The sequence below is a fragment of the Sapajus apella genome, unplaced genomic scaffold (genome assembly GCF_009761245.1).
Source record: "Sapajus apella isolate SASKATOON/1434 unplaced genomic scaffold, GSC_monkey_1.0 scaffold101, whole genome shotgun sequence".
NCBI lineage: Eukaryota > Metazoa > Chordata > Mammalia > Primates > Cebidae > Sapajus > Sapajus apella.
In genome coordinates, this window is record NW_022437041.1 from 7291903 (window position 1) to 7315117 (window position 23215).

At 37.8% G+C, this 23215-nt stretch overlaps 1 protein-coding gene across 8 annotated transcripts in view; it reads left to right on the forward strand.

Moving 5' to 3' along the window:
• TNIK (TRAF2 and NCK interacting kinase) overlaps positions 1 to 23215 on the forward strand; it is a 410529-nt gene that overhangs the window by 270718 nt on the left and 116596 nt on the right. For all 8 annotated transcript variants that reach the window (XM_032258265.1, XM_032258273.1, XM_032258266.1 and 5 more), the window contains 3 exons: positions 10333 to 10443; positions 14120 to 14210; positions 16062 to 16192. In XM_032258265.1, coding sequence (XP_032114156.1) covers positions 10333 to 10443; positions 14120 to 14210; positions 16062 to 16192 — 333 coding nt within the window. The remainder of the gene's footprint in view (positions 1 to 10332; positions 10444 to 14119; positions 14211 to 16061; positions 16193 to 23215) is intronic.

A 23215-nucleotide genomic window follows, 5' to 3' on the forward strand; every position in this document is an offset into this window, starting at 1 on the left:
AACACAATAGTTAGGGAATTAATATCAGATTACAATATTGGTGGAAACATACATACTTATTCCAAGGCCTCTGACTCACTAAATTTGGGGTATTCTGTGTTAACAAGAACAGTGGTCGGTAATATCACCTGTTTATCATGTGCCAAGAACTATACTCGTTTACCTTGTCATATTCGTATTAGATCTTTGCAGCCATTCTGCAAATTAAGTATCATCCCTACTCTGCAGATGAAGGAAACTAGGCTCAGAGAGTTCAGAAGTTTGTCCAACTTCTTATAGCAAGTCCGTGATGAAGCCAGTATGTTGGCTAACCCCAAGCCATCCGATTTAAGAATCAAGCCCTTAAACCCTACAACTACACTCTTCTCCTTTGTTCATGAAAAATAGTTCTGGTATCAGAAGTTGATGTTCTAAATAGGACTGAAGCTTTATGTTTAAATAAATTTAGTTTGACTTCACCTTTAATTTGTATTCCTCTGTTTACCCAATATTCAAAGAGGATAGTAAGACCTATTAGCTACTAATAAGAGTGCTGTACACTCTAAGAAGTACATTTTGAAAAGTGCCTTAGGCGCTTTGGGAGTGTTTTATCAAATAATTGCAAAGGTCATAGATAGTTGATTCTTTGTACTAATTGTATTTTGTTAGGATTACGTTTATATAAAAATATTATGAATTATATAGAGGCATGGCCTAAAGAAACCAAAAGCAGCGCTTTCTAACATTTATTCCCTGTATTCATACTATGTGAAATATTCCCCAGATATTTACTTTGCTGTGGCTTGAGGACAGGTTTGCATATATCCCACCAGCCAGTATATATGCTGTTTCCGGTGTCTGATTGAATTATAATCCGTTCGAATCCTATCAGTCTTGTTGTAGATAAAATCTTGTTTAGCCCTAGCTCTTTGTGGAAATACAACTACTTCTGATAATGGCCAAGCAATTCTCCTTTATCAACTGCTCAGGGTCTGATCCGGATATCAAAAAAGAGAGCACTTTCAATAAAGATTCCCATCTCTCGGAAACAAGGCAAGCTCTGACACACAACATCTCATTCTGCTGCCTATCAGTGATGAGAGGCTCTCCATTTTGTTGCATGCCTTTCAGACACCGGGAGAGAGTGAGAAGTACTGTTTATTAAATGGACTAATTTCTCAAAAATTAGAATGTGAACTCACACATATTTTGCTGTCTTTTTTGATACCACCATGATACAGGACTAAAATATCTTGTAACAGGAAATAAATCTGTAATCATCTTCTGACATGTAGGATGGTCCAGTAAGATAACAGAGTTTTGCCCTGCCTTAACACCATACACTTCCAGAGCCAAGAGTTAAGGACAAAGATCCGAACAGCCTGGGAATCTGGAAACCCAGAGTTGAGCCTCAGTAAAGCCAGCGTTTCTGGCATTTGGGTTCTACCTTAAAAAATGGTAATGTCGGACTAGCTCTCAGTTGGCAAACTGTCAGCCTGGAGGCTAAATGCTGCCACAGTAAATATGTTGAGTTTGGTTCACATAAGGTAGTGGTGGTTTATTTATGCCAACATTAGAAAAGTTGAACAGTTTCACAGAAAAGTCTGGATTCCTTGAAAAGTTTTAAAAAATAAATGATCTAGAAATATTGGGCCTGAAATTTCAAATAGCAGCAATATGTTAGAGCAGTGTACCAGCTCTTTAGAGGGCACATATCATTCCAATTTGCACCAGAGGCCCCAGCATCCCCTGTTGCCTTCCATACGTACTCAATTTCATGTACTCATGTTACTTACCCAGCCCTGTGTAAGATCATCTCAGAGTGAGATGCTGAGATGAGCTAAGAAACACACCCATTAACTACCCAGGAAAGGTCCTTTTCAGAATCTGCACTGATATTGGCCACAACTCCTAAACCTACTTCTGCTGTGTTTTGGATTTACATTGCTATAGCATCTTGGCTTGGTAAAAATCATCCCCACTTCAATTTTCATTGTCTTAACATTTAAATGTTAGGTACTGCAGATAATGCCCTCAAAAATGTAACCACCCTTGTATGACGTTTGTAAGAAAAAGAAATTAACCACTCATGGCTGAATCTTTTGAATAACTATCTTTTGTTAGTGCTGTGTATCAGAAATGAGGCTTTTAAAACTTGTTTTGATTAGTGTTTGTTACTTTTATAAGTAAAAACTCCATTCCTTCAAATACAGAGTCTAGGTCCCTTTTCTGGAGAAGTTATTTAGTCTTGTTATTTGTGAGCAGAAATTTTTAAAGGTTGAATTTGGCAGATTGAATTTGAGTTTGGCGTATACCATATATATGCCTAACATGGTGAGAGAAATTATTGTAAACAGTCTCCCAGCTTCAGAGCTGCCACATTGCAAGACCTATGGAGACACAAGATAAGTTACACAGATACAAACACAGATCTGAAGTTACACGGAACTTAATACGTTGCAAATGGTTTGAGTTGAACTTTAATAGAGCCATTTTATGAATTAATGGGTGATTCTTTGATAAGAATATGAAATTGATATCTTCTTTTGTTACAAAAATTTTATTTGAACTTTGTTTAAACTTCCTTTCGTCTAAGCAAAAGGAAGACTTTATATGTACCCAAGGTTATTTTGCTAATGGTCCATAAAACCCTTCTGATTCCTTTTTACAGATAAATTTTAAGCCAAAGTTTATGATCCTGTTTTATGTTGTGTTTCTCAGAATCCTCAGCAATCAAGATGATTAGGCCTAAATGCTCTAAAGTTAGAATTTCTTTTCTTTTCCTATTTTCAGCCTGTCTAGAAACTGGTTCACCATTCCTCACCACACATTCTTCTATTTGGGTGTAACATTCTGACATGCCAAGTCTTCTATGATTGGGTCTTTGGACAAAATTGACATGTAGTGACTTACTCCTCCCCACCCAAAAAAAAAAAAAATCTGCAAAAGATTTTGCATGCGTACTGTGGAATTTGAGCCCAGACACCAAATACAAGATGCAGCTAATGTCCTTAACGTTTCCTTGAATGCTATCATGCTGACTCTGGGTTTTCTGTCTGTTTAGACATAGGCAACTTGAGCATTTGTAGTGGGCCTGTCCTTTGGGCAGCCTTCTTGTTACTAAAGATACTAGTTGGCTCAGTATATTCAAACTGTCCTTGTCATTTTCAAGACATAGAGTTGTTCACTATCCAGAGCTTTATTATAAAGTCTAGGATACTTCCCATCCTTGAAACTCATTTTTTAAATCTTTGGAAGTCTTAAAATTTACAGTTTAAGCATTCTCTTTCCCAGTCTAAAAATATAATTCAGAAACCAAGAGTTGTTTTTTCACATACTGTACATGCTAGTTTAAAAATGAATGCAAAAGGCCATTGACGTTGCTTTTTCAAATATGAAGTTCCCAAGATTTGCTTTACTTTAGTTAATTGAAATGATACATGTATTCATATGTATACCTACCAATTTTTGTATTTTGTATTTCTCTACAGACATTTTATATTTTGAGACTTAAACTACCTTTTGCAAATAAAGCAGCCTTCTGTACCAAAGTTACTGAGTTTGGACTTTGTTTACACCATCATAAATCATGCAGATGAGATCTGTGGTTATTTTCAGCCACACATGATGAAAACACTCTCTGCCTCATTGATGTTTCCGGGTTAAATCTTTGCAGAATTGTGTTCTTGTAAGTTTCTCTTTCCTATTATTTTCTTAGGGTGCCGTTTAAACTGTTTGGTGCAAACTCTTCTCACTTTAGAAAGACCTTTATCTTCCCATTTGCTCCTCTTCCTGCCCCCTGCCTCCAACCCTTCCGTTTACTATAAAAGATAAGGGATCTGTTAGTAGCCATTTATTTTTGTGGGTGACTGACTAGTGACATTTAGGAGAAATTAGTTCCTGTCAAGGAATTCTTGGTATTCTGGGTAAGTATCTGCAGTTTTAAAACACCATCCTAAGACTTCGTTTCTCATTACAGAAACTTAAAAACCAATAAACTAGCAAATGAGTGAATACTTTAGCGGCCCTAGGAATCATCCAAACCCTTGACTGCCTTTGAGAATAAATCTTTTTAAATTCTTTTAGAGGTTATTAGGGCTAGAAAGGGAAGTTTAGATGCGGATCACATCTGGTGATTCCATGCTGAAGGGCCCATCTCTGGTGAAGAGACAACCTCAGTGCTGACTCAGTGTTCTGAAATGTCTTCTGGGATCAGCCAAGGCGGAAGACTCTTTATTTAAATATTGTCCTGGAGAGGGGAGAAGCACAGGAAGGCATGGCAAATAAGCCCCCACCAACCTCTAAGAGAAAACATCCTACTTATCAGAAATGTGACAGCTGACAATGAACCATGCAAATTGTGAAGTGTCAGAACTCTTTGGTTTTTAAAAGCCAATCTTTGTTATTCAGACAAAATAGCTGCCCATGTCTAAATAATCCAAGCAATTCCTTTCTCTGATAAATTGGTTGCTTCATACTATGCTTTTTGTGGACACCTTCTCCAGGACGAGGCCTAGTCCCTATCCTGTCCCCAACCACCTTGAACTTGACCTTCCTTGTTTCTTCTCCAGTGGTATGCATGTTTATTTCAGTTTCTGACCCAGTTATTTATTTAGGTAATGTTGAGTTAAAATTTCAAATATAAGATTTCTTTTAAATTCCCCCACCCCCATCACCACTGCCTTCCAAATAAAAAGATCCATTGCCCTGGAATGCACCATCATGTCTTCTTGTTGTGTGGTACAAACTTGAAAAAGAGACAAGCCTGTAATCCCAGCACTTTGGGAGGCTGAGGCCGGCGGATCACAAGGTCAAGACATAGAGACCATCCTGGCCAACGTGGTGAAACCCTGTGTCTACTAAAAATACAAAAATTAGCTGGGCATGGTGGCGCGTGCCTGTAGTTCCAGCTGCTCGGGAGGCTGAGGCAGGAGAATTGCCCGAACCCAGGAGGCGGAGGTTGCGGTGAGCCGAGATTGTGTCACTGCGCTCCAGCCTGGTGCGTGATGACAGAGTGAGATTGTCTCAAAAAGACACAAGTGTCGCTGGTGCCCTTTTATTAATAGAGGTTTTAGAAAAATATGCCCAGTGCCTTTTGCTAACATCTTTCAGCCCTGTCTCTTCACCCTCCAAGCGAGGTGGACATAAGGGAGGTATTGATGCTATCTTCCATGTCAGAAACTCTTTCTTTTTGCATTTTTATAAATGCAAAATAGACCAAAGAATAGAAACATCATAAAAACACTTTGAGATTTTTTTTGACTGATAGGAGCTTTATATCCATAAACACAATTAATATGTTCACATCAAAACTGTGAGATTGATGCTTTTATTTTGTATTTTATCATAGTGGTAGTAGTGGGGAGAGAGACACTGTGAAGCCCAGGGTGGTTAGGGGACATACCCAAGGACACATAGCTAATAATTGAGAGAGCAATATCTCTTCATCCTGCTCATGAGTGTGCGTGTAGACTGTGGATAAGGTACAGACCATAACTGAGCTGTATTTCCAAATACAGAAAAAGGAAGTTAGGTGAAGGAGAATGAACAAAGCATTTGTAAATCACTTTACCCAGTGCCTGGCACATGGTGAATTCTCAGTAAATGTTAGCAAGTATTATTATCCCAATATAAACTCTTTGAGAACTTTCTTTTGGGAAAAATGTTAACGACCCATTATTTCTTGTGAGATGCGAAGTTATTGACTTATCACTGCTGAGCTTGGCATGTTGAGCTCTGTTTCTGTTTATTAATGTGATGAGGTTACTTATGGAGAGTGAGGGTCCCTGCTGTGTGTGGCAGTAATTATCAGCATTGCTGCGTGGCTCTAGGAACTGATTGCTAGCAAGTGCTAGGATTTTTTCTTTCTTTTTTTAAAAATCTCGTTATATAGTTTCACAATCATTTTGTTCCATAGTGAGATGAAAAGAATTTAGCTGCCTTCAGCTGGAGCTGAATGGAAAAGGAAATTATAGAAATCACTGACAGTAGTGCCTGGCTAGAGTAGGATTGTTTTCTACTGAATATTTGAAAGTATTTTGTCCAATCTAATTTTGAAAGACTCAAGTCGCTGGGCTTCCATTGCTTTCCTTGGGAGCTGTAATTACATGGCCTAATAGAGCTCAGTGGTGGAACATTTTCTCTAGCTGATACTGGAGCAATAGATGTATTCACAGGAGGCCTGGTCAATGCGCTTTTCAAAATGAGACTTAGAGAAGGGACACAAACATGTTTTGCTCACTCAGGAAAATACTCATTTCCTGCTACCAAAAGATGTTTCTTTGGTCCATCCTGCTGGCATTGAACCCCGATTTGCTACATATGGGACTTTCTTTAACTTTGTATTCTGGAGACTCCTAAAAATACACCAAAAAAGGCAGAACAGTATAGTGAACACCTGTGTGCCCAAAACCAGCCCCTACAGCCTTCAACCAGTGGCCAATTCCACCCCATCCACATGCCCATCTACATGCCTATCTACTTTGCCCCCTCTGATTATTTTGGAACAAAACTTATGTCATTTTTTAAAATTCTGGTAACATAAACTTAACATAAAATTTCCCTAAATTTTAGCTACTTTAGAATGTATAACTCGTGGCAATTAAGTATAGTCACAATGTTATGCAACCATCGTGACTGTCTAGTGCCAGAACATTTTCATCACCCCAAAAGGAGACTGTGTACCCATTAAATAGTCATTCCTTTTACTCCCTACCCTCTGTCCCTGGCATCCACTAGTCTACTTCTGTCTCTATGGATTGCCTATTTTGGATATTTCATATAAACGGAATCATACAATACATGGCCTTTTTTTGGCCTGGCTTCTCTTTTACTTAGCATTGTGTTTTCATGATTCATCCATGTATCATGCATCAGTATTTCATTCGTTTCCATGGCTGAATAATATTTTGTTGTATGGATATTCCACATTTTGTTTATCTCTTCTTCTGTTGATGGACATTTTGGTTATTTCTGTTGTTGTCTACTGTGAATAGTGCTACTTTGAACATTCATGTACAAGTTTTTGTTTGAACACCTGTTTTCAATTCTTTTGAGTATACATCTAGAAGTGGAATTGTTGGGTCTTGTATCAATTCTGTGTCTAACTTATTGAGAAACCCATTAACTGTGCACCACAGTGACTGCACCATTTTACATTCCCATTAGCAGTGTATAGAGGTTCCAATTTCTCCACATCCTCACAAATACTTGCGATTTTCTGCCTTTTTTCCCCCTTGTTATATTAATATCCATCCTAGTGGTTGTAAAGTGGTATCTCATTGTGGTTTTGGTTTGTATTTTCCTAATGACCAATGACATCAAGTGCCTCTTCATGTCATTGTTAGCCATTTGTATATCTTCTTTGGAAGAATGTCTATTCAAGTCCTTTGCCTATTTTTAAATTGGGTTGCTTGTCTTTTTGTTATTGAGTGGTAAGTGTTCTTTATATATTGTGGATAGTAGACCTTTATCAGATATATGATTTGCAAATACTTTCCCATTCTGTGGGGATAAATACTTATCCCACTCTCTTGATATTATCCTTTCATTGACAAATGTTTATAATTTTGATAAAATTAATTTTTTCTATTTTTTTATTTTGGTGCTTGTAGATTTGTTGTCATATCTCAGGAGCCATTGCTAAATCTAAGGTCAAAGGAAGTTACCCCTGTGGCTTTGCCTTAAAGTTTTATAGGGTTAGCTCTTACATTTAGGTCTTTGATCCATTTGGAGTTAATTTTTTTGTATAGGATATGAGGTAAAGGTTTAACATCACTTTTTGCATGTAGATATCCAGTTGTCTCGGCATTATTTATAGAAGAAACTGTCATATAATTTTATCCACAAGTATTTCAGCATTTTTCTTTAAAAGATAAGAACTTTTTTTTATAAAACCACAGTACCATTATTATACTTTAAAAATATTAACCAGATTTCTTGAGTATCCTCAAATATCTAACTCTGTATTCAGAACTGTAATTATCTCGAAAATTTTAACATCTCTTTTTTAAAAAAAAAACCAATGTCTAAATAAGGTGCACCCATTGCAATTTGTTGGTATATCTTTTTAAGTGTTTTGAAATCTATAGGTTTTCTTTCCATTTCTTTTTTTCCTCCCTTGCCATCTATGTATTGAAAAAACCTCCTTGTCTTGACTAATATCCTGGTCTAGATTTTGTTGAATGTATCCCCAGGAGGTTACATGTTCCTCAGCTCTCTGAATCTCTTGTAAATCAGTGGTTGGAGCTAAGCTTGATCAGATTCAGATTTTTGTTTTTATTTTTTGGCAATACTACTTCCTAGGTAATGTGGGTTCTTTTATCGAGGCAAATTATATTTACTTTTTTAAAATGTTAACAGTCGTTGATGATCACTGCCTGAGTCTGCTAGCTTATTAAGAGGCACACAATAGTGGCATTCTAATTCTACCATGTTTTCTTCATTTACTACATGGAATACCTACTTTTGATGAAGAGAAACTGTCCCTCTTTTATTATTCAACTACCCAGTGGTAAGATTTGTGTTAAAAAGGCAGTATAAACTCTTCAGTCTTTCCTTTTATTTGTCAGCTCTCAAAATAAGTTGGTTCGTTATTTTCTTCTAACAGTGCCAGTCATATTCTTTGGAGGGGGGTGACTTTATTCAGGCATTTAATTAAGAACATTTAAAGTGCTTCTTCACATTACAGCTATTATTCTTATCGATGCTCAAATTATCCCGCCTTTCGCCACTTGGAGTCTCTTCAAAATGAATCCTTTTTGACATGATGTTGGGTCTTTGGTAGTTTCTGGGCTATTACGTATTGTAATTTACCAAGTTTTATCTGGTTGGAATGTAGTCTACTTATGGAACTTCCCAAATTTCCTTATAAACACTTACAGATCTTGCAACTTCCCTGGCTTCTTAGAGAAGGTGGAAAGGTTTCCTTAGCCTTTGTGGAATCATAAGAAAAGTCAGAACAGGCTTTGGAAACTTATTCATGAAACTCATTTCATGAAATTGTATTGGGTTTCTATTAGGTATACAGAGAAAAAGAAAAAAATAATTTCTGCCTGAAGATTTTGCAGCCTGGTGAAGTTATCTTTTAGGACGTGGAAACATAGTGCTGATATCAGGAATGTAGATTTGGACAAAGCCAAAGCCATCAATGTGATTTTATTGAGGATCTGTTTAGTTCTGTCTCTATTACCAAGTCAGGAGTTGATTGCTAGTTATTATAAATTCTTTTTATATAATCATAAAAAATATGTAAGTACCTAATAAGGTGACCTTTGTTGAAGATATTTTTAAAGGTGAAAGTCTGGAAATGGATGTGTTTTTCTAAGCCTAGAAAAATGCATGTAAAAGCACATAGATGATTCTTTTTTTTTCATATGGTCTCTACATCCCATTAAGTAAGGGCGATGTTTATTTTCTGCCTATTTTATAAGTTGCTAAGTACTGTAATGAGTTTATATTTATAGAGTGCTTGGAGCTTTTGGATGAAAGGTGCTAAATTAGAGTTTATTGTTTATTGAATTTATTTGATGTGCCCAACCTCCTGGGAACATTCGCTGAAGTTAATTAAAAACAGATAGTCCCCACACTGACAGCTTACAATGCCACTTACAAACCAATAACATAAACAGTCTGCACTTCTGTAACCCTAGGTTGGGACACATAGAGAACCATAGTTCTTTCTGATAGGGGAATAAACCTAATTTATGTGAAAATTTGACTGATGAGCAAAAACAGAGAGGTTATTAATTTTGTCTGAGCCATCTACCTACTCCCATTTAAAAAAAAAATACTTAGAGGCTGGGTACAGTGGCTCACACCTCTAATCCCAGCACTTTGGGAAGCCAAGGTGGGCGGATCACAAGGCCAAGAGAAACACTGTCTACTAAAAATACAAAACTTAGCTGGATGTGGTGGGCCCCTGTAGTCCCAGTTACTCAGGAGGCTTAGGCAAGAGAATCGCTTGTACCAGGGAGGCAGAGGTCACAGTGAGCCAAGATTGCACCACTGCACTCCAGCCTGGCAACAGAGCAAATCCCTGTCTCAAAAATAAAAACAAACAAACAAACAAAAAATAACTAAGAATATGGAGAGTTTCCTCGACTTCCAACTATAACTTACAGGTTGAAAAAATTAAAAATAGTCTTTCTTCTCTATCATTTTGGGAGTAAATGAAGGTAAAAGCATATGTGTTTTATATGTTGTTTTATATGTGTTTTATATGTTGTTTTATGATTACTTTTTCTTTGCAGGAAGGGCATTCCAAACTAGCCGATTACTTGTGCTTTCTTACGCCAACTTGATAGAATCTGTGAAGCATCGTTAAAATAATGGTTTGTTTGCTTCCTTTGCCAGTTGGTGATGGAATTTTGTGGTGCTGGCTCTGTCACCGACCTGATCAAGAACACGAAAGGTAACACGTTGAAAGAGGAATGGATCGCGTACATCTGCAGGGAAATCTTGCGGGTAGGTTACAAGTGGGGTCTGGTCCACCTCCCAGATTCTTCAAGCAACACATGATCTCTTAGGAGGGACTGAACTTTGTTCTGACTTTCTAATGAAATTCATAAGCATATCAAAAACGCTTTAAAAGTTTATCCTGTCGGTGGAGGTGGTAGTTTGGTGTGAAGGTCTGCCCTAATGGATGTGAGAGCCATTCTGGAGATGAGCGATGAGCATCTTTTCATTTAGGTTGACATTGGGTGATTTCACTTAAAAAGGGATTCATTTTGAATGCTGTTTCCAATCAGAAACCTGATTTTAGATCATAAATACAGTGTTCCACTTAGGAAATGAATTATTTTAAGAGAAATTTTGATCACTCATTTATCTGTTTGTGAAAGTTAATAACTAGTATATTATTCTTAACGGGGTAATACCTTCCCAGCATATAAAGTTTATAAGGATTGTGTGACTTTAGTCATTCCTATACATACAACCTAGTTTAACTGACTTTACCTTTAAAAAAAATCTTTGAGACCCAATCACTTAAACTAATCAAAATAGCAGAACAAGACTGCCTGTTTGACCAGTTGGCCCACAAATGCCCCAACCAGGAAATCTAGACAATAGTGTTATATTTGCTGAACTGAGTTCAGGAAAAAGAAAGTAATTGGGTATATTTTAGTTCATTCAGACTAGCTTAATCATCCCTTCCTGCTAATATGGAGGTTATAATATGTCTACCGAGCATTCTTACTGGATCTTCCTGGCCATTAATTTTTATTTATAAGCTCTGCCTTCTTAGTTTAAGTGAACAAAAGTTAAAACTTTTTAACTGTGTGTTCAAGATATGCCTTTGAAAGATAGATTATATGCTTTGGGTGGATGGATGAAATGGATACAACTTAAAAACGAACGAAGGCATAAGAAGATGATGTTTGTTCATTAAATCAAACCAAATTAGGCAAAAGACAAATAGAAAATGGAATTTTAAAATTATAACATTGATGTGAATGACTTCTATCCTGAAAATGACAAAATATTACTGAGAAATATTAAAGAAGACCTTAATAAATGGAGGTGTATATGATTTCACAGATTTGAATACTCAGTATTGTAAAGATGTCATTTCTACCCAGTTTGATCCATGGTTTCATTGAACTTCCAGTTTAAATTCCTATAGGCATATTTGTGGAAATTGATAAAGCTGATTTTTTAAAAAAAATTATATAGAAATGCAAAGGGCCAAGAATAACCAAGGCAATCTTGAAGAACAAAACTTCAAGAGGAGGATTTATGCTACCAGTTATCAGGATTTGTTATAAAGCTACTGATAAATTAAGACAGAGTAGCATTATTACAAGATGAGACAATGGCCAAAGGAACAAAATCAAGGGTCCAGGAACAGACCCACATCATATGGACACCTGGTCTGTGACAAAGGAAAGGGTGCTTTTTATCAGTAAGTAGGACTTGATCAATTGAATATCTGTAAGAAAACATGAAACTTGACAACAGCTACATACCATATTCAAAAATTAATTCAATCTGGGTTATAGATGTAAATGGGAAAAGTGTAAAAATTAAAGCTCTTAAGAAAAGACCTCCATGGCTTGGGGTAGGCAAAAATATAAATTATGTATTTTGTGTTCTTATACAGAACACAAAACAAAATTTGAGGAAAAGCAATGTCCTTCACATCTGATGTATGTTTTGATTTTGCAAACTTACTTTGAATTTCTGACTTAAAATTTTGCTCAGTCAGGTAGAGCCTGATGGATTATTTAATCATTCTGACCACTCAGTGGGTGCCAAGAACCTGTCAGGCCTCTAGGGATGGTTCTGCCCAGTGTGCCTTTCTGCACTGCTGGGGAACCCTGCAAGGGAGCAGTCATCTGATCTAATCTTCATGGTTCTAAAAGTAGCAGGGATGTTTCATCACATGAGCATCTTTCAGTACCTTTCAATGTGTGAAAACAGTGGTATTCCTCCTTTTTCCAATACACTCTCTGGAATGATATCAGCATTTCAGACATGACTCACTGGAAGAGACATTTGATCACCCAAAGGTCTCTGGCCACAAGAGGTTTTAGAGACGACCTCCATGCATTGTATGATCTAATTAAAAGAACTTTTGGCTCACTTCCATGCTCTATTTCTGCTTTCAACCACTTCAGTGGTGAAAGAGGGAAAGGGATCTTCAGTCCCTCTCTTAAGGATTCATGGGGTACGTAAATACTGTGAAAAGCACACATTTAAATCTGCCAGATTCCTACCTTGTGACAAACTGAACAGATAAGAAGGGCAATTTTTTAAGACCTAAACTAGTGCCTCAAACCCTTCTATAACATAGTTTATGTTTCCTGATATTTCTAAATGTATATATGGGTCTTTTTGGACATCTATAATGTCCTGAATTTCTTTGACAAGAGAATTCAGATATCTAGTTTTGTTTCTTTTTGTGTCAACTTCATTTTTCATACCATGGTTTTGTTGTTATGGAGAAAAATTAAAAGAGCAAAGAAGTATAAATAATAAAGTGATAACACTTGGGTACCCAATGCCTTGAATTATCAAGTGTTAACATAAAATAATTTAAGGCTCCAATTTTAGATTCTTTTAGATTATAATTTATCTGAAAACTATGTGACTACTTTAGAGTAAGTCTGTAGGTTAAAGAATTTGCACCACAAAAAAAGCCAAAAACAGAGTAATTCATGAAGAAGTGGAACACAAACAGGTTTAGTTGTCACTGAATAATTATCTCACATAATGAGCACAAAGTCACAAATAGAATAAACTAGCATAAACTAAAAATGACAGTGATAAATGCCAACAAAGGAAATAGAAATTGTATTCCCTTTTAAATGTGAAGCATACTGGCTACAGCCAGTGGGAAATTTCTTGGCTGGTCTGAGAAATATTTTACTGTGCTTAATTAAAATTGTATAACTAGGCCAGGTACTGTGGCTCACACCTGTAATCTCAGCACTTTATCATCTAAGCTCAGGAGTTAAAGACCAGCCTGGCCGACATGGTGAAACCCCGTCTCTACTAAAATAAATTAACTGGGCATGGTCATGGGCATCTGTAATTCCAGCTACTCTGGAGGCTGAGGCAGTCGCTTGAACCTGGGAGGCAGAGGTTGCAGTGAACCAAGTTCGTGCCATTGCATTCCAGCCTGGGCAACAGAATAAGGCTCCATCTCAATCAATCAATCAATCGATCATATAACAAAAAGTAAATTTTAACTTTTAAATTCAAATATTGCCAAAAATCCTGCAGGGATTCAGTTAAATCAGGTTAGTTTTCTGTACAGAGACTGTGTAGATGGTTCTTTTTCAAACTAGCAAATACAAGCAGTCCTTGCTTTTCACAGTAGTGTTAACTGAAACACATGTTCATGTCGGAACCATATTGTCACTTGCGTGGTTCCCTGATACCTGATAATCAGATCTGATATGCAAGCATTTCATTAAACACAGCGCCATGCATTGCAAGGACTGCCTATGTATTTTAATTTGTATTGATCAATTACCTACAGTTAGAAGAGTACTATGAACACATGAAAGATGTGATTATAATTCTGAAAAGTATGTCTGGGTGAGTGTAAATTTTTTGGATCATTAACATTCAAAATAATTTATTTGCATCTTGGTTTATGTTCCTATTAACCCTTCTTGACTCTCCATCACTCTAGGGGCTGAGTCACCTCCACCAGCATAAAGTGATTCATCGAGATATTAAAGGGCAGAATGTCTTGCTGACTGAAAATGCAGAAGTTAAACTAGGTAAGAGCAGAATCCTGTGAGCTTTGGTATTGCAGGAAGTGATGTGATTATACCAACAGTTTTAAAAAATTAATGTTAATTTGTCACTGTGGAGGGCATTGCCCTAAAAATAGAAAGGAAAATATTTCTTTGTCTATTTAAAACAATATTTTCTCAAGGCATTCTGAGGAACGAATATATATATGTAATGTAGGAACAGAACCATTTGCTTAATCAATATGTAGAAATAATTGAGACTTTTTTGTTTCAGTAGAGATTAGAAGTGACAAACTTTTAAATGGGCTCCTCTGTTGTTTATATTGTTGCTGCTACAACAGATCACTAGGGCCCAATTTTTTTTTCATTAAAATATACACAGGCATATTCAGAATAATCAATTCCTGGTATAGTACCATAGGTTTAAATTATATTTACATTGGTTTTGTTATTACCTTGGGCTCCTGTGCAAAATGGATGCTCAATATTCTACTTTAGGTGCATACTGATTATCCCCACATCCATCAGTCGGAGAATCGTTTTCTTTGGCATCTCCATTAGAGCTTTTTCCGCAACAAATCTGGGACTGTCCAAATAAACTAGAGAGTTACCACGTGCATTTTCTTGCTTGATGTGTATGAGTAAGAGCACGAATTGACAAATATCCAATAGGATATTTGACTTGTCATCTAGCAAAGGATCACTGTCCACATGATTGTATATTTTCAAAGAGATTTAAACATCTTCTATGTTTATGTCCCAAACATTTGCTCTTTCTTCTTGTTGAAATATATGATTTCCATTTTTTTCTTAGTTAGCATTTGGGGCCAAACTTTCTCAGCTCATGAATATTCTCTTTTAAAAACAAAAGTATGCATTGTGTAGGCTAAGCAGTTATATATGTACCAACTAGGTAAGCTATCCTGAGAGCACTCTTGCATCCCTAATTAATAGTTACTTGTTAAGTGTATATTCTATGCCAGGCCCTGTACATGACCATTTTCCATAGATTATCTCTCATAAACATCAGAGCAACTCTATGCAGATATCATCCTCATTTTACAGAGTAGGAAATCGGACCTCAAAGAGGTTCATCTACTAGCCTAGGTCATACCACTAGTAGGTGGCAGAAATGAGATACAAACTTAGGCAGCCTGACTCCAGACTTTTGCTTTTAATCATTTTTCTTGTATCCCCAAAAATACTACCCTTTATGACAACCAAGCTTACTTTTTTCTATAACACCTATTTTTGGTCCCTGTGGAGCCTTGGTGTAACCAAACATAATTCTTTGCGCCTTCCTCATTGGTACGCTTCATCCATTTTTACATGCAGTTTAAAAACATATATTCATAGCAAGAAAAGGTAGAAGCAACCCAGGAGCCCATCAGCAGATGAATAGATAAACAAAATGTGATCCATACATACAATGAAATATTATTTGAGCTTGAGAAGGAAGGAAATTCTAACACATGCTACAATGTGGACGAACCTCGAGGACATTAGGCTAAATGAAATAACCCGTCACAAAAAGACAAATACTGTATGATTCCACTTATACAAGGTAGTGAGGATAGGCAAATTTATAGGTATGGAAAGTAGAATTATAATTGCCAGGGGCTGGGGCAAGGGGAAATTGGGAGCTATTGTTTAATAGGTTCAAAGTTTCAGTTGGGGAAGATGAGAAATTCTGGAGGTTAGTGGTGATGGTGTACAACAATGTGATGTACTTGGTGCCCCAGAAATGTACATTTTAAAATGGTAAAATTGTAAACTTTGTTATGCATATTTTACCACAATAAAATAATTCATTCATTGTATCACCATATAAAACCTAAGATCATAGACTTGACTTACTTGTCTTCTCTTAAATAGTGGACTTCGGAGTCAGCGCCCAGCTTGATCGAACAGTGGGCAGGAGGAATACTTTCATTGGAACTCCCTACTGGATGGCACCAGAAGTTATTGCCTGTGACGAAAACCCAGATGCCACATATGATTTCAAGGTATGACTTCTCTGTTATGTTTCAAAACGATGCCTACCATCTTATCCGGGGTCATGCAGTTGGAGAATTCTCACATGCCTTTATATTTATGATTTATGTGATCCCAAGGGAAAACTGAATAACATTATTTGAGTTTAAGACTTATAAGACATTCAAGTGAGGATCTTTTTTTTCTTTTCTTTTTTATTATGCTTTAAGTTCTGGGATACATGTGCAGAATGTACAGGTTTGTTACATAAGTATACACGTGCCATGGTGGTTTACCGCACCCATCACCCCGTCATCTAGAATAGGTATTTCTCCTAATGCTATCCCTCCCCTAGTTCCCCATCACACCACTCCACTGAGTGTGTGATGTTCCTCTCCCTGTGTCCATGTGTGCTTCAAGTGAGGATCTTTTTAATGAATTCACCTATCATATCTGATTGCCTTTTTGAAAAAAAAAGTTTAAATCATTTTCTATATATTTTTAAAATTTACTCTTATTATTATTGGAAAATAGATTAGATGTCCATTTTGGTTATGGTTTAGGTTTTTGGAAGATTATTATGATAGCTTTTTATGTTAAACTAAGGTGTTGTTGTCTTGAGTCATCTTTTTCTGATTGAGGATAATCAGACTCACTCGTTTCTACAATGCTCAAAGTATAATTATCTGTTTTTTTTAATGAGAGGGAATCAAATGGAATATTGGTGACTGCTTTATAGTATTTCTGTTGTGTGGCCTGATGTTTCATAGAGATTTGACTTGTGACTTTTTACTTTATATTATAAGCTAGAAATTTGCTAATAAATTCAAAGCTGTGTTCAAGTAGATTTCTCCAAGAAGCGCTTCTCTTTTCTGTTCTGCTAGCTGATAATCAAACATAATTTTGGGTTATTGCCCTTCAGTTTTATTGTCTGGACTGTCAGGTGGCATGACTTTCTAATAAACTGTGACTGAAAGTCAAGACAATGAAAGTGGGGGTAGTGGAATCTAGGAACTGTGTGTGGGTTTCCAGGCTATGCATTCGATAGAGAGACACCCTGTGGTCTTTGTGTACATTACAGGACAATTTGGGCAAAACTTGATCTACCCGGGCTGGTTTCAGAGGTGCATGAACTTTATACTAAAACACTTTAATGATCCTCTGCAAATACTCTTATCTTACAGATGAAGAAACTGAGGCAGAAGTCTGCAGGTGCTCACCCGGTTAGTGATCTTCTCAGAGGTGGCACCTGAATGCAGGTCTCCAAACTTTCTGATCAGAGCTCTTTCCAATATATTAACTTGCTCCTCTGTATTGTACTTCCATATACATCTCCAATTTACCAACTGAACAGTATATTTGAAGAATTTCACTTTTAAGGAATATTTTTAGTTCTCGACATGTGGGGCTATTGTTGAAATCAGGTCTCAAGGATGCAAACATTGCAGCGTTTTTGAGGCCTCATATCTCAGTGTTGACAGAAAATTTGCCTCTTTGGGGAATTGCCAGCTTGGGGGTCTGAAAACAAAATAATCCCCCATAATTTTTCCTCCTTCCTTCAAAGTGAGTCACTGTAATAACCTGACAACCATCTGTCTGAAAACAGCTGCCAAGTTAAAAATTAATCTCCTGCCAAAATAAGTGTCATTTATTTAAAATGCTAACAATAAGCATATTTAAATAATTCCATTTGCAAATCCCTTCAGAAAAGACACCACAAAATATACATCCGAGGCCAGATATGTGTATCATGATTAGCTACAAGCAATTCTTCAAACCATAGTTATACTAACAAGTGCTAACTAGCCTACATCTGGGCCACAGATATTCTAGACTGCTGTGTAACATACCATGGGGAATCAGTGTTTGCAGCTTTTGCCCTCAGCTTAATCTTTTTGTTTTTTTTTTTTTTTGAGACAGAGTTTCACTCTTTTTGCCCAGGCTGGAGTGCAATAGCGCAATCTCAGCTTGCCACAACCTCTGCCTCATGGGTTCAAGCAATTCCCCTACCTCAACCTCCCAAGTAGCTGGGATTACAGGCATGTATCACCACTACCAGCTAATTTTGTGTTTTTCGTACAGACGGGGTTTCTCCATGTTGGTCAGGCTGGTCTCGAACTCCTGACCTCAGGTGATCCTCCCACTCAGCCTCTCAAAGAGCGGGGATTACAGGCATGAGCCACCTAGCCCAGCCCCTGTGCTTAATCTTTTAAGTAGTATGATTGACTCCATCATATATGGGACCTTTGCTGTATAAATAAAGTAGGTGCCTACAAACTGACTTGTTTTCAGTAGGGCACCTAGAAGAGGCTTTCCTTCTGGCCAAGCCAAAGCTTGGAGGTAAACTGATATTTGGGTCCTCTCTCCTCAGACTATGGCTAAGGACTATGGTTTAAGATCATTGTAAAAGGTATGAGAGCAGTGCAGAGCTCTAGGTATGGGCAAAGCCCGGTGCATGGGTAACCACAGAGGTCATAATGTTGCACAGTGATTTCAGAGGCACTGGGAGGTTCACCTGGCTATAAAAGTATCCTGAGACATTAAAACGATTGAAGATGGAACCAACCCAAATGCCCATCGATGATAGACTGGACAGGGAAAATGTGGTACATATACACCATGGAATATTATGCAGCCATCAAAAACGATGAGTTTGTGTCCTTTGTCGGGACATAGATGAACCTGGAAACCATCATTCTCAGCAAACTGACAGAAGAGCAGAAGATCAAACTCTGCATGTTGTCACTCATAGGCGGGTGTTGAACAATGAGAACACATGGACACAGGGAGGGGAGCACTACACACTGGGGTCAGTTGGGGGGAAATAGGGGAGGGATGGTGGGGGGTTGGGAGTTGGGAAGAGATAGCAAGGGGAGAGATGCCAGATGTCGGTGATGGGGAGGAAGGCAGCAAATCACACTGCCACGTGTGTACCTATGCAACAATCTTGCATGTTCTTCACATGTACCCCAGAACCTAAAATGCAATAAAATAAATAAATGGGAAAAAAAAGATTGAAGATGAATCTGTGTGTATTTTATTAAAACATAAAGGATCCTGATAGAATAGGTTCAATTGCATCAATCATTTAGACCTTAGTGCAAATTAATTTAACAGGATTGTCATAAGGGTAGGTTGTGCACGAGGAGGAAAAAGTCATGGTAGAAATATGAGCTTCATTGGTTATTTGCTATGGGTAAGGAGAAGAATGGCAAAAGAATGACTAAGGAAGACTTTTCTTCAGAGGGGTTTATCATATTGAATTATTTTACGTTTTAAAAAAATTCATAGTGGGCTTCAAAGACATCTTAGACAAATCAAATAGTAAATAATCAATAAATAACAAATCAAATAACAATACCGTACCATACTCTGTTGGGGTACAATGGAAGGTTTGGGGATTCTTTGCAGATTCATTTCATCCATTTAGACAGTTTTACTGTGGGCCAGAGAAGATGCTAATCTTTAAATACCCTTACTTCTTCTTTCTTGGCACCATATATTATCCGCTTTTCTGTTTAAGATTCTTAAGACTGTGACGTGTCACCAGGGGACAGCCTGACAAAATGCTGACTTTCAAAATTATGTATTCATTCACTTAGTGCACATTTAGAGACTTTCCATTGTGTATAAGTAATTAGTCAAGCTATATCTGTGAATGCAGTTTCTGATAGAAGGTTCATTTGAGACCCCATCAAAGCCCAAGGACCCAGCACTGTGTGTTTGGTGGTCCGCTTGGCCCAGTGGTGTATCCCAGCCCCAGAAAGTTGATGTCAACACTTTGGGCCCTCATGTGCCATAGCCACTCTCAGCTGAGAGTGTGGATTTAGAATAAGGGATGACTTGGCCACTGGACTTCATTAGATTTCTTACCACAAAAGTCCTTCCTGTAAAATAAAGGCAAGAGGCAAAAGAAAAGAGTATAGCCTAGTTTTGTTATTTGATTTATTATTTATTATTATTTGATTTGTCTAAGATGTCTTTAAAGACTACTATAACTTTTTATAAAACCTAAATTAACCCAACAATATAAAATCTTCTGTAACAGAGTAGTCTGAAGAGCTCCTGTTTTTTATCCCAGAGTCTGGTTTTGCATGATATCTACTGGGCACAGTAAGTGACTCACTGAAAATAGACCCTCTCCTAAGGAGGAGCGCCAGAATCTCATTTGCCTAGTGTGCTGGCTTTCCCCTGGAGGCCCTTCCTTTCTTGTTTTCAGAAATTCTGTCAAAACACTTCAAGTGAAAGGAAAGGTTTCATTTCCCTGATAAGTATGTAGGGCAATAATGAAAGCTTTCCCATTTAATAATAAGCATTCAAAAGATTTGAAATTAATAAAACTGTTCAAAATGCCTAGGCTGTTTAAATTTTTTTTAACCTACTTTGAATTTCATTTTGGTTGGATGGGATCTGCCAAGCATTTTATAGTCCTGTGTATTTATTGCTTTAACAGAAACACCCACTAAGAAAGTTCTGTGGCTGAATGCCACAGTATAGTACACATAATGTAGTGTTATTCACCCCTCCTACCCCGTGGAGACAGGCAGACGGATGGACGGACAGACAGACAGACAGACAGACACACACACACACACACACACACACACACACACACACACACACACACACGGGAAATCTATAAAGAACCTGGAAAAACTTAATAGCATTTATTTTGGATAGGGCATGTGGATGGAAAACTTGGTTTTTATTTTCCATATCTTTCTGCCCTGTTACGTGTTTTTTTTGTGTGTGTGTGCGCCGTAAACAGGACTTGCTCTCATGTTAAGCCAATGAAGTAAGAGATGCACAGTGAAATGGCGTGCCCCCTCATCCAACTCCCCACCAGATTCCTGTCCTCAGGCCCGATCTGTACCAATGTTGTTTATTATCTGCCCAAACTCTGTTTATGAGACTTTCACACAGGTGCTGCAGATTATTTGCAGACATGGGTGTCTCCTCTCCAGGGTTTGGGTGAATATTGTGCTCTTGCTGTAGAGAAAGTACTCTTTTCCCCTGTGTCACAGATAATTGGCATTATTCAGGCAAGGTGGAGATTCTTCTTCTAAGTAAGAGGTTCAGTTGGAAATAAAGTGAGCAACCTAGCTAGTGGCAGAGTTCCCTCCATGCAGGGTGTCACCTGAGAGGACAATATTCAGATTGCAGAATGATGCATTTACACTCTCACACAAGTCCTGGCATCTGTGTACTGAGATTCAAACAAAGGTCTTCCCTATTCAGTCGGAGGGAAGATGACCCACATACCACATTCGTGTCACCAACAGGAAACCAGAAACCCTATTCAACGTATTTCTGTGGCTCCCCGTTCACACCTACCTACAAAGGATTCCTTAGTCAAATGCAGCCAGTGCCTTTTCCAGGCAATAGGCTGATCCCCAGGGAAAGAAAGTAAGCTATTCTAATAATTTTCCTTTGGTCACATAACAAATGAAAATGGACAAAGAACTGGAGATGTCTGTCCTCAGTTTGTTTTATGTGTGAAATGGAATTATTAATAACTATATCCACTTCAGTGACCATAACTCACCACCCGAGTTCTGTCTACATAACATAGTATATAAATATATAACATAATTAATGAGAGTTAGTCCTTTGAAGTCATATAGGACCAGTTTAGACTTTGCCTCCTATTTGCAAATTACTTCAGGGGAGTTATTTAACTTTTCCTAAACCTGCATAAAATGAGAATAATAAATTGTTTATTCTGAGGTTATAGTAGAATAAAATGAGAATCTATATAAAGGGATTAATACAGTGCCCACTACTTAATAAGTACTCAATATATGATAGTTTTGTATTTATGTTATCATATGGAAGTATTGCTATTCGGGGCCATCTTTTACCCCTAAAAGGCAACCGTTTCATGTAGTTCAGCCTCATATTTGTGTTACACACCTCTAATTGTCTGCTTGCATTGAGCCAGAATCTGCTTCTCTATAACTTTTACCACTCAGTTAAGATGTCATCCCTAGGGACCATACATACAATGTGTCAATTTCTTTTTCCCACCTGGAATATTTGAAGAGAATAAACTAGCCACATGTAAGTTACCCAACAAAAGACTATTTTCTGTTCTGTGAAACTTGATAGAATACATTGTGCTGGCTGTGCCCATTATTAAGCTATTGTCTGTCATCTCTGGACTGCCATGCTGCCTCTGCTTTATGGTAATGGGGCTAGGACTCAGCTGCCCTCCTTTCTGTTTGTCCATCTGACTTTATCAGGCTCTGCCAGCAGGGGGCAATAGAGAGCGGGGGGCCCAGTCTGGAGGAGAAGGGAGGACACACGCTTTCCTATTTGCTTCCTGTGAGCTTCTTGTTTATGCCTGCACGGTCCTTGTGACCCCTGTGTGCACCATGGAGTACCAGAGCTCCCTGCCATCTTACCTGACTCCGGTTTGCTGGTTGAACTGCCAGCTGGTGATATCTGGTCCTAAGGATCTATCTGTACCCACATTTGTTGAATACCCAAATGTATCGTGTACTGCATTGTATCTTAGGCACTTTGCATATATTTCCTTATTAAATTCTCTTACCAACCCTTCAAGGTATGTGTTATTTTCATGTTGCAGTTGAGAAAATGGGCTCAGAGTTGTTAGTTGTGTCAGAGCGGGTCTTGCTGCAGAGCATAAGCATACCTTCTACCTCATGGTACACATTGAGGTTCTCATCTTGTGCCACACTGCCTCTCATTCTTGTGTGGCTGGTTCAGACATCTAAAAGTATTGCTTTTCTTCACTGTGTTGAGCAGCCCAGCCCGAGAAGGAACGTTCTCTTGCTCTGCTCAAGTTGCTTGTGTATCAGCTTCTCCTCACCCCCACCCTTTCTAGCAGCCAGAAGTTCTGTCTTGCCTCTGACTTCCCAAAGGCACTAAAATTTGTCTCTTTTCTGTTTGTAATGCACACAGTGCTAGGCCATTAATCACACCACAGGCTAGGCTGCACAGCACCTCTGGAATAATGAATTACCCAGCTCCTGCCAAAATGAGTCACGCCATGGCCATGAACGAAACTTATCTCTCCCGAACTCCCTCCTCAT